Source organism: Passer domesticus, chromosome Z (assembly GCF_036417665.1).
Source record: "Passer domesticus isolate bPasDom1 chromosome Z, bPasDom1.hap1, whole genome shotgun sequence".
NCBI classification, from domain to species: Eukaryota; Metazoa; Chordata; class Aves; order Passeriformes; family Passeridae; genus Passer; species Passer domesticus.
Window position 1 is genome coordinate 33853456 of NC_087512.1, and position 12726 is coordinate 33866181.

General features: G+C 38.9%; 1 protein-coding gene across 1 annotated transcript in view; it reads left to right on the forward strand.

The window, feature by feature from the left end:
* The first annotated feature begins 7798 nt into the window (after nucleotides 1-7798).
* The window catches only part of CNTLN (centlein), a 180140-nt gene continuing 175212 nt past the window's right edge, over nucleotides 7799-12726 (forward strand). The window contains exons 1-2 of the mRNA XM_064405240.1: nucleotides 7799-7990; nucleotides 8129-8320. Coding sequence (XP_064261310.1) covers nucleotides 7799-7990; nucleotides 8129-8320 — 384 coding nt within the window. The remainder of the gene's footprint in view (nucleotides 7991-8128; nucleotides 8321-12726) is intronic.

A 12726-nucleotide genomic window follows, 5' to 3' on the forward strand; every position in this document is an offset into this window, starting at 1 on the left:
CACAAACAACATTTCAACCATAATATTAATCAACATAATAGCTATTTCCCCTGTGCTGCATGTCACAAGAATAACAGAATAATTTTTTGTGAAGCATGAGGTCAGAACCGCCCTCTAATAAAAACTATGCAATTGGGTATGTACTTGTAGGAAATGTGAGAGACTACATTTCCTCTGTTTATGGTCATACCAAGAGGTTTCAGAATGAAGTGGGTCTCCATGAGTTGGCAGACTTATGTATTATTAGCACAAAAAAAAAAAGTTTAAAATGGTGCCCAAGCATGCTGAGGCATTAGCACCAAGCTTCCCATATCTGTTTTAAAAAAAAATTAAAGTATTTAGCAGGAATGTTGCAATGTGCCTGCAAAATATGAATTAGCACAACATATGATTGATTCTTCAAATATGCCAGATGAGTATTTCCTATTTACAGTAGACAAAACCAAAATTATGCACATAGATAAGAATTCACAGACCCCAAGTTATCTTCTTGAGTGTTCCTGTAAATTATTCAAATATTATCACCTAATCCATAAAGCTGCAACATTTTAAGAAGCTACTGTCTTCTGCTGCTTGCTCTGTTCCTCATATAAGAGCTTATGTGGAAGTTTTAGCCATGCAGAGGGGACCAGGGATGCAAAGATTCTATTTGAAGCTGCTGCTGGATTATTCAGAGGACATTTGTCAAAGTACTGACATCTGAATTAACATGATTGGATACTCAGAAATGATACCTTAGAAAAGACTGACTAACACAAAATGTTTTCTAGATCACAAAATACTGCCAGAAAGCTTATGCAGAATATCAGAGCAACTCAGGAACTGGATAATTTTGAGCACACTTGTAAAACAGATTATGTGGTGAGGATGCAGGACTGGTCGGGGGGGCAGATGTCAAGCTGACCCTCACTAGGAATACAAAGACTCAACTGATAATGAAAAAGTGGAGTTAGATTGCGACATGAGACTGTATATTCTTCCACCTGTAACTGTACCTCATTCCGTGAAGAAAGTGGAAGAAAATCACCATGTGATCTAATGTAATTGCTGTCTGGGCTGTGTATTTCCTTTGTAACATTCACAGTCTCAAAACATCATATTGTATTAAGTTCAGGCAATTGAAGCAATAAAAAATATTAGTATCAATTTTTTAGTATCTGTAATTTTTAGTCTTCAATTAGCATATTTCTACCATTGCTTGGGTCATGCAACCAAATTAGCATTTTTTAATCTATGGTTTTCACAGATTAAAGAGATATCTAGTGTTTATCTATGCTAAGTGTCCAAAAACCACTGGTCAGAGAGAAAATAAAATTGTGATTTCTATTAGTTATTTGTATTTGATTTATATTTGATTTTCAGTTTTTGAGCTCTTAGGTCCTATTTGGGCCATATTTTTATACTGTGTAATAGAAATGCTAAAAGCATAATAAGAAACAACCCTAGAAATTCTTATGGACTCCAGAAGGAGTTTTAAGGAAAGTAATAGGGATCTTCCAAAAGAATTGTGAGAGCTGGTAATAATTAAGTTTCGTTTTCTGGAAAAAAAAAGGGAATGTAATTATTCTTGGCAAGCAACTCTAATACTCTTTTAGAATGTTATTTACTTTTGAATTGAAAATAAAGTGTACCAAGAATTCTATTTATGCTTTTTTTGTAAATTCAAAACTGAATATGATCTGACAACTGCCTGTCCCCCTCACAAATGGGTAAGCATGAAAACCTATCCTCTAAACCCTTCTACTGTCTGCCTTCAGACATAATTAAATTATTTTACATGCTTAAATCAATTATTATCTTGTGCAAATTAATAGGATACAACTGCTGAGAAAACCAACCAAAACAAACACATTTATCGAAATTCAGTATTAAAAACCCCCTTAATTTCTGCAGGAATTATCTTTTGTTTTTGAATTATTCCAGGTAATTTTAAATGCAGTTTCCACTACAATGCTTAATTTTTAATTTTTTTTAAATACAGATATTTAGGTAGTATTTATTCTTAAATATTTTCTGTCTCTAAAGGAAGCAACTCTGTTGAGTAAAAACTGTGTCTAAAAGCTTAAATCAACAAATATGGAGTCTCACTTTGTTACTCTAAAATCAGCCACAGTAGGAAAGGAAAGGAAAGTTCAAATGCACAACTTTGCACCGCTGCCAAAATACACGAGCTCTATCTCGGTGAATTGAGTCAGTTGAATCCCACTGTGATGATGGAGTTCAGGCTGCAAGAAGAGTTCATGTTGGGCTGAATCTGCAGTACCACCCTAGAATACAATGTGCAGTATCTATTCTGTATTCCCTTGGGCTGGGAATTTATAGCAAACAGCGCTTTTGGGAACAGTGTTAGCAACTGAAATACTGCAGCACAAAGTGCCCTCCCAGTAACTCTTAGCTACTGCCATGGTGCACACAGATAATAAAAATAGAATCTTGCTTGTTCATCTGAAGTAGTTTCTGAATTCAAGTGATTGTAAATAACTCTAAGTTAAACCTGATGGTCAACTGCAAATCTGAAAACAAACAGACATTTACCTCAGAATTTCTAGCTAAAGAACTCAGCAAGGTTATTGAGGCAAGAGGAATTTCATAACAAGATGTCAAAACCTCCTTATCTTAGAGTGGGAGCAAGTATTTTTTCTTCTTTAAAAGCTAGTGTCTGTAGAATAACGTATACAACATTAATTTAAGCACATTGATAAAACCAGAAAAAGTGTTTCAATCGCAGCAAATGGTTTTTGACTAAATGACTAGTGTATACTTTGCTTCAATTTATTTATTTACCTCAGGCCTCTATTTTTTTAACACAGTATGAACTGTTAAACAAAGACCTGAAAATCCTATGTCTTCCCTCTGTTCTGGGAAAAAAAATTGCTGAGTTCTGATTTATGCCCTTTTTAATATTTGCAGTTTTATCAATGCTACTGCTGTGCATTCTGCAGTGATTTAGCCTGACTACACATTAACCTCTCTGTCATGTAAAATGAGGTAAGCTATACTTCCCTCAATTTTGCAGCTTGCCTGAGTCATTCACTTTAAAATTTCTATTCAAAATTCTGTTATTATTTCTGAATGACAGAAATTTGAAATGTAGCAATTTTTAAATTGAATTTGAATTTCTTATTTCATTAATTGCACTACTTATACCTTTAATTTGCCCCCAGTCAAAAAATCAGTTTGTTTCATTACATTGTGCAGCAGTGTCCAATACTAACACATACAAACTGTTGCAAACCTGATTTCTAGTATTAAAAATGGGTAATTTTGAGGAACTTGCCCAAGTTCATGGCTCTTGTGTTGTATGCATGTGCATGACTGCAATGAGAGGACACGTAGGTGTATGTTCTCAGCTGCAATCCCTAGGGTGAGGGAGCGTCTCAGTGTCTCCTGCACTCTAAAAAGTTTGGGTGGTCATGGATGGTGTTTCCCCTGTCAGCAGCCACTCCTTGGGTTAACAAGGGTGTCATGTCTTACTTACTGAGCCTGGGTGGCCATGTACTCTTAACACTCTTTCTCAGAGTGATGACAGTAAACTCTTGATTTTCCATGCAATCCTTCCATAACCAGGTGACTCTCCCAGTTAGTCTATGATACAGACTACACACCGCATGCAAGGTCAAAGCTCAATTTCTTTCTGATGGTCAATTCCACTAAGAAACAAATTAACAAAGAAACAATCAATTCCCAGTGCTCACCAAAACCCATCTCTTCAGTTCACCACAACACAAACCTAATATTGCTTCTGCCAGGACAGCCACCCTGGAATCTGCTTCACCCTCTTAATGACCTTCAGCTGTCTGCCCTTCCCTCACGACCTCCAGTTTCTGGCAGGTGCTATGGGGCGGGGAAGACTTCATCCAGAACTGTTAATCACCTCCTCCCTCTGTGCTTTGTTCAGCTGACATGCCCTACTTTATATTACTGGCTTTTATTTTTCATTGCCTTGAAGGGTGTAGTGCCAAGGTCTGTGACCTCATTTAAAAGAAAATGAAAAACCAAAGCCTTCTCCATGGTAAAGGTAAGTGGAACAGGGCCATGTTAGAGACTGGCATCATGATGTAGCCCTTCTGGAGAATGTAACTTGTTAATTGATGTTTACCAAGCCTCTAAGAAAGACATAGTGTGCAGTAGAAAAGTATGCAGTAAATTAAAGCAATAAAATTGATACATTCTAGAGGCCACTTGGTGCTACCTCTTGTCCTTTCCGGCACAAATCAGACCTCTGCTACCTTACTCTCTGCTTATGAGAACAAGATGATACTTTCTTTTCATTGAGTGAAAAGCAAATCATGCTAGTGGTAGAACTCCAGGCCTGTACATCAGTGAATCTAGGCTTCCATGCTGACCTTTTCCAGCTCCGCTTTCTCAAAATCAGCTAATTCAATATGAGTATGTTTTTGGTTTGTTTTCTTTTTTACAACCAAATGTCTGTCTGTCCTCTTGGTTATGGTGGGTGATCCAATCTCAGATATTATCTCCTTACAGACCTTTCCACTTTTATTTCCCCATTCTTCCTATGACCATAATCATGCTATTATATACAGCTGTCGCAGAAGTGGAAAGAATCTCCACCGCCGCCCTGAAACCACCAAACAAACCCAAACGCAAACCTACATCACAAAACTCCCAGAAACTTTTACTGGAGAAAAGTATGCTTTGAATTAATTGTCTAAACAAGATCAAACATGTTTCTAGGGTTCTAATATGTTCTTGAGAAACACAGAAATTCCTAAAATATTGAGGACGTTGCCAAAAACTGCTAGAAGTAATTTCAGCAATTTTGACTTCACTTTAGCTGAGAAACATCTTTCAGAATGTACCTGTTTGATGATGCTGTTTCCTAGAAAACTACTAGTGGCAAACATGAACAGTCCACATAAAAATATCCAAGGAGAAAAGCAAATTCTTTAGTATTTCAAAAATATTAAAGTCAGGCTAGTAAGGACATTTTTTGTTTAAAGGAAAATGAAAATGCTCTATTATGTACTTGCATGTCTTTACCTTAATAATGAAGTATTGGGATTGCCAAAATGGATAGAGAAACTTTATATTTCACATTATAATAAGGAAAATAAATATACAATCAGAAAAAAAAAGTAATTAGTGATAGGACTAAATGAAACATGTTTGTAATATGAACATGTATCAAAGAAAGATGTGGAATTTCCCAAAAGCAAAAAAAAACTCACCAAACAAAAAATATTTTTTGCCTCTGTCACCAAAGCAGCTTGGGGAGCACTTCCATTTGTGTAACATTCAGAGGAACTGCAAGTGAGTAAAAGCCATAACAAATAGGTTTCAATGGTGCAATATATTTCTAATAGATGTTATTTAATTTAAAAAAAAGTGAAATCCAAAGGGAAAGGAGTTTTGAAAGAATTTAGCCTAACAGTGTCATGGATTTGATGACTGTAAATGCAGGGGTGCCAAAATATGAAGACTAGGGAGAAACATAATGTACGAAATACTCTGATACAAGTCAATGTCTCCCAATTCACCAAAACGTGCCAACTCCACATTTTAAATTTTCTTAGGTATTCTAAGAACTATCATGAATACTGTTTGGGTTAATAACTAGAATCTTTATATTATAGAGAATAATAAGCTTATGAAATAGCAGGAAAACAAATGTGATGTTAGTTAAACAATATACAAAAAATCTTATGTCCTTAAATAAGTGTCTTGTTATGGGGGAGTGTTACTTTTGGGTTTATTGTGGCAACATGTTGTGTCTACACAAATAGCAAATACACGAATTTCTTTTTTAAGGTTCTAAAGATGTAAGGAATTGCAGTCTGTTGTTTTGTGTTCTGTCAAGCTTTGAGCCTAGCCCCTGTAATAATTGAATCTTCTCAGCTCAACTTTGAATGACCTTGTACTTGGAAAATGTTTTTAAATCCTGTTTACCATTGTAGCTGTTCAGCAGTTAATCTAAGCACATTGTTTTTTAAGTAAGGTTAGCTTCTTGTTGCCCAAGTGTAATAGGGAACAAACGGTCAAGGGGACAGTGATAAAAATATTAGGAAACAGATGAAAAATAAAAAAAGATGGTTACTAAAAGGCAGGGATGTGGAAAAAGTGAAGACTACATAGAATCATAATGACTGGACAGTGAATTTATGGTAGAAGAGAACTAGGAGATCCTAAAAGCAAAGAAAAACTTTAAAATGTAAACATGTTAGAATTGACATTTTCGTCATATGGATATTTGAACATTTAATAACACAGAAAGATAAATGACAGGAAGTGCAAGATCACAAATATGAGATGACACAAAACACAATGAGTGATGAACTATAAAAATTATAACGGCTGTTCTAAGGAGAGATGTGGTATTGATAAAATAATTGTTGAATCTCCTTAATTCTCCATATACCTAAACAGAGAAGACTCAAATGCAGCCTCCCACCTTTATGATTACATTTATAATTGTGCAGACAATACCTACAGTAATAGTAAAAATTTTAATTGAAAAATTATGTGAAAAATCTTGGCATTGAGTACTGTATCCACTCTCTGCTTCTGAGAAGGGCTCCTGGACATCAATGTGATGAAAAATCAACTTGCCAGGCACAGCTATCACCAAGGATGCAGGAATCTTTCTGCTAGGGCCACAGGTGGAAGGATTGGACATTTTAATATATATCCTAATTCACATGGTGTGAAACCTGCTTGCTTATCTGCATGCACACATACACACAAGGAGTTTAATTTCTTGTCACAGTGGTACATTAAGGGCAACTTTTCTAGAAACCATGCAAAAGTTACAATGGAGAGCAAAAGAAAATATATTTCTCTACAAAAACAAGTATAGTATTTCTGTAATAAGATACTGACATTGGTGAAATGCAATTTCCAGGTTAAAATATATTCTGTTTCAACTTCTTTCTCCGTTTGGGAGAAAGTCTATGCTTTTTATGAGTATTTTGCTTCCCATGTAGGCTACACAAGGATTTGCTTTGGCAATGCTCTTGAACCCTTCATTACAAAACTAGGTACTCTGCATATCTGGATCTTAAACAGTACATTTACATAGTGGCACCAGCCGAAATATTTCACATATTTGTAAGAGTTAGATCTTTGAAGCCTTCCTTTGCTTTCAGTTGTAGGCTCTGAAATTCAACTCGGGGATTAATAAATCTGAAAACTTCCTGTCTGAGAAACAAGTGTGCTCATGCATCTTAAAACACTATCAAGACCTAACCTCAACCCAGGTCTCTGACTCTTTGTCTTGCAATTGTTATTATTTAATTCAGAGAAAAAAGAAACATAGAGACAAAGAGGAAAAAGCATGAGACATCTGACTCAGGTGTGCTGGAGCCTCAGCACCTCGCAGAACACCCACAAACATGTCATTACCCCAGCAGTGTCCGTGAGTATCTGAAGGGAGGGTGTCCGTGGATGAGTCAGGCTCTGCTCTGTGGTGGCAAGCGACAGGACAAGAGGCAAGGCACAAAAACTGATGCACAGGAAGCTCCTGATGAAGAGGGGGAACTTTACTGTGCAGTGACCGAACAGATTGCCCACAGGCTGTGGAAGCATGGCTCGCTGGGATACTCAAGAACGATCCTGTGCCACGTGCTCTGGGATGACCCTGCTTGAACAGGCAGGTTGGACCCGATGGTCCACTGTGGTTCCTTCCAGCCTGACCCATTCTGTCTGTGAGTCTGACCGGTACGGTTCACATGCAAACATCTAGGATCTAAACAGAGGCGGGACACATGTGCTCCCACGGCTGGGAGGAAGGGCGGGCGACCTGCTGGATTCCCAGGCATTTCCAACATCCCTCGCCCAGCACATGGCTGGGCAGCAGGTGCCCCTGGCCCTTGGAGAAGGGGGCGGCAGGCGGAGGCGCCCCACAGGCGCCGCTCGAGCGCAGCGCCTCACCGCCCGCGCCCCGCCCCACTCCGGCACCCGCGCGGCGCATGCGCGGCGCCGCGCCTCGGGCGGGCGAATTCAAACGTGCCCCTCGCCCCTTCTCCTCGCCGGGGTAGCGGTGGAGCTGTGACGTCATTCCACCGCGTCCTCTTTCTTCCCAGCGGTTTCCGGCGCTCGCCCGCGCCGTGAGTGCGGGGGAAAGTTTTCATTTGCGTGGTTCACGGCGTCGATTCTCCCCTCTTTGCCCCAGGCGCGGGCGGGCGGGGGCTGCCTGAGCCCGCTCCGCCGGACGCGGACCCTCCTCTCCCCTCGCCGTCTCCGCGGGAGGTATGGCGAGAGGCTTTCGGCGATGGCTTCGGGGTGCTCGGAGGCGGCGACGCAGCGGGTGGCAGAGCTGGAGGAAGAGCTGCGGGCTCTGGCGGAGCAGCTGAGCCGCTGCCAGGTACCTGAGCGCGGGGCGAGGGCCGGCCCGGGGCTGGGCGGCCGCGTCCCGCCGGGGGCCGCGGGTTCGCGTCTCGCTCCCGGCGGGCAAGGAGGAGGAGCGGGGCCGCGGGCGCCCGGCGCCTCCAAGACACTAATTAAATCGGGCTTGGGCCCTTGCTTTGGATAAAACCACCTGTCCTGAAGCTGTTTTGTTCACCCTTCCAGAAGCCACGGTTCGCTTGAATTGAAATAGTAAAAGTCCCGAGGTACTGCCGTATGCAACTGCGGGGGAGAATGAACAGGCAGAGGGATTTTAGAGAATTTTAAGTCTTGAAGGAGCCTTTGGAGGTAATTTCATCTCTCCCACAACCTTGCATCAGGATTAAATATACCCGGGCTGTTTCTGGGAAGGGAAGGTTTAATGAGTAATTATGGGTGTACTTTCAAAAGTTCCTCCTCTATGTCTTGCCTTGTGGCCTCCCTTCATAGGTACATTTTCCTCATTTTTCCAGTTGGTCGTTGTTCGCTGATAGTCAGGTGTGCTTATTGAAGAATATAAAAACGTTGGCAGTGTGAGATCTTGTTCTAGAAATCAGTGAAAATTCTCTGGCAAACATGGATTACAAGAAAAGTATATCGCAGAGAGGGAGGTGACACCTAATGCTGCAGGCAGCCAAAACAGTATTTTCACGTGGGATGTAGTCTGGTTAAAGCCGTGAAGGCCTGGGCTGATGTAGCAATCAGAAGAAAGCATCCATCTGAAAGTTAGTAGAGGCTTCCTGCTTCAAGCAGCATTGATAGACATGACAGTTGGTGTTGGATTCCTGCCGTGGGTTGGATCAAGACTTCTTGAGAAAACATGTTGCATAAGAGATATGTGGGGAGAGGGAGCTGTCAAGTGAAAATCCTGTTTGGAAAGGCTGAACAATGCTAAATGTTTAGGGGATATCTTCAATGTCTTGTGAGAGAAGTTAAGGGAACTCTCTATAAAGATACTGTTTACTATTCCTAGTAAATAGAGTGTATGGTATCAGACAAAATTGGGTGGAGGCAGAAGGAAGCCCTGTGCTCTGCTCATTTGCTAGTTGAACATAAATGATGTATTACTAAAATCTTACAGCATGTAGTATTTTTGAAGAGCATTATACGTGCTGGAAACTTTGAAGAAACAGGGCAAATGTGAATTTCTAATCACTTCAGTCACTTGATGTGTACAAAGTGTAGTTAAGCATCTGATTTCCCCTTTAGATTAATTTCAACTACGTGTGCATTTCTACTTGTTTCTTGATGAACACATTCCACAGGTGTTGAAAGTTAGCAAAGTATTTTGAAATGTGTTTATTTTAAGTTTCTTGCATATTATCTTGCCATTCTTGGGTTTTTGTCTTTTATCAGATCAGATAGCTTTCTTTGAGGAAAGCAAGCAAAAAATGAACAGGAAGCTAGTTACAGCTTTTGAAAACAGAACCCAGTCTGTAATCTCTCCATCTCAAGGTAGAATCTAGCATGTACCATCCTTCTAACGACAGGGGATGCATGTGTTCAGGATATATTTCAGATTATTAATAAAATAAAAAAGAAAGTGAAGCATGAATCTCTGAGATTCTCTGAAAGTACTGCAGTGTAGACATCTACATGCTTTACCATTTTACTAATCCATCAATACATTTGACATGTTTAAGCATGTGTATGTTACAGAAAGAAGAGAGAAGCCAGATTTTAATACATAAAAGAGGTGATAGCCTCATCAATTAGGCTGGTTTTCCAGTGTAGCATTTCTCTAAGGTTATTAACTTTGTAAAGAAGTTCTGTGAAGATATTCTGAATTGGAATGGGAACGAAAATGGCCTGATTTACTGAATGGACTTCAGTAAAATTCTTCAAGTGGTTTCAAAGTCTACTGATGGAATTATTTGTAGATTGTTAATCCATTTTAAGGTTATATTTCATATGAAAACTTTGCGTAAAGGCAGGTCATTTGAAAGCATAAATACATATGGGTAATGTTAATGTTGTGTTTTTCTAGCATCTTTTCAGTTGAAATATAAAGTTGTTGCTGACCAGCTAATTTCTTGAGCATAATTTCATTTCATCTGCTGTGGTATGCTGAATTGCCTTTAGACCTAAGAACTTCTTTTGTTTCTGTGCTGTCTCCTAATATTTGCATGTCTTGTTAATCAGAATTGTGAAACCATTTAGGTTGGAATGGTATTCTTGAGAGCATCTATTGCACCCCACCCTAGATTAGATTGCCCAGGACAGTGTCTAGTTAATTTTTGGGTATTTCCATTCCTGGAGACTGCCACCTCTCAGGACAACCTGTGGAGGTGTATCACAGTAAAAGTGTTTCACTTTCTATTAAGATTTTCTTTGTCTTCTGTTCTATGCTTTTGGTTAGGGTTGTGTCTTTCATAGAGTGCCTTAGCAGGCATTTTGGATAGAAAAGTTATCTAAGTGCCTTTGTAAAAGATGTTAGTGAGAGGGTGTTAACTTTATCCAGCAGCTGGATAAAATTGCCCAAGCCTTTTCCCTTTTCCCTTTCCCTTCACAGGCTCATAAAATGCATTTCTGAAAAAACCTTGGCAGCTGAAATCTAGTTTAGTAGTTTAAGGCTGCATCAGAACTAAACGACTTAAGTCTTAAGTATTGGTTGAGGTATTAGCCTTTTGGATATTTTTTCCCCCCCAAAGAAAAAAATACATTTATCAAATAATTGGGGCTAAAGTTTTAATTGGTTCTAAACTGAACAGTTTTAGCAAAAGATGTATATATCCAAAAGTGATTTAGCATCTGAATAAATTATGTGATGTTTCTCTTCTACACACCTGCTTGGACTTTATATTCATTGTCATATACACTGCACTTCTGAAGTTAAATCTTTTCTGGGAACTGCAGCCTGTTGATTGGGATCTATTGGCTAAATACATGGGAGCCTACTTTGGCTAGTGAAGCCCCTGAGTCTTAGTGGAAGTATTGTGCATGCTAGCTTTGCTTTAACCTCCGGTATTCCAGGCATCTAGTTATGGATATTGGTTATTTTCTGTGGCAGAATTCTGGAGAACCTGACTCTTCTAGTCATCCAGGGTGGTGGCCTTTATGTTCATTCAAAACATTCAAAACAATGTTCTTTTTCACATTTATGCTGTTTTTGTTTGGGGTTTTTTTATTTTTTATTTATGGTAACAATTCCCATGAAGTAAAGGTGCCTACAAAAGTCATATATGGTATTCTTAATACTTCTTAATTCTTAATACTTTTTTGTGTGCACGTGTTCCTTTTTTTATTACTTTCAAGCTGATGTTCTATTACTAAGTCTTGGCCTGTGCAGCTAAAGTGGGGTAGTATTTAATGTTTCCTTTAATACTACTCAAACAATTGCAGGATTGTCACTAGTAATCAGCAAGATCTTGGAGTGGGGCCTGTTAAAAGCACAGTTTTCTTGCAGTCACTCTGAAAACTGACATTGACATATAATTTTGTGGTGAGAAAGCTAAAGCCAAATTTTGTCGTGAGAAAGCTAAATTAAGAAAATAATCCAAAACTCCCAGATTGTCTACTGAGAAGCCTTGTATAAAGCTAAGGAGGTGTACCTCTATAGTATGCTGTTTTGGGAAAATTATGATTGTGTCTGCAGTAAGACATTTTCTAGTTATTTTTAATTTCAGTGCTCTTATTTTATTTGAGAATTACTTGAGAAATAAAGTTGTGGTTCCTGAAAACAACTGAAAAGAAAACAGAAAACTACTATTTATTTTTAAATTTCTTGTTTTCTTTAGCACCTTTTTACATTTCTGTAATGGGCTTGACATTATTGGAGGGCAGTGGAAAAGACAAAGGTCAAATAGTAAGTCATGTCACATCTTGTCTCTATTACTTGTGCTAACTGTGGTATTCTATTTCAGAGTTCTATGCTACTGCCTACCACCTCAAAATATCAATATCTTCAGTACCTATGTTCTTATTATTCTCTGTATTATTTCCTTGGTGTTGAAAAGATCTGACTCCATTTTATTTTCCCTTGTGATACTATATTTTTAGTGGTGGAGCAGATGGATATGCTGTTTTTGCAAAACATGATGGCTCCTGGTGTAGGAAATTAGTCTGCATTTGTTTGCTTGTTTTTTTCCTTGTGCTTGTTTTGATTTTTGTTGCTTTATTTTTTTAGTAAGGGGGGTGATATATCTCTGGAAGCTCATTCTGTGGGTGGAATTTCTGAGCCAGGATTACTTTCTTAAGCTTTATGTGCTTTCTCTTTAGTCTTGTGTATTTCTTTAAACCACCTGTTTGGTCTGTAGAGATTCATAGCTTATTCATTGGCGTCCGGTAGGGAAGCCTATTGTGGTGCAAGACAGTTTATTTGGTGTAAAATAATGTGCATTGATAAATTGATGATTGATGCCCTAGCTCTCAGGCTCTTCCTAGAAT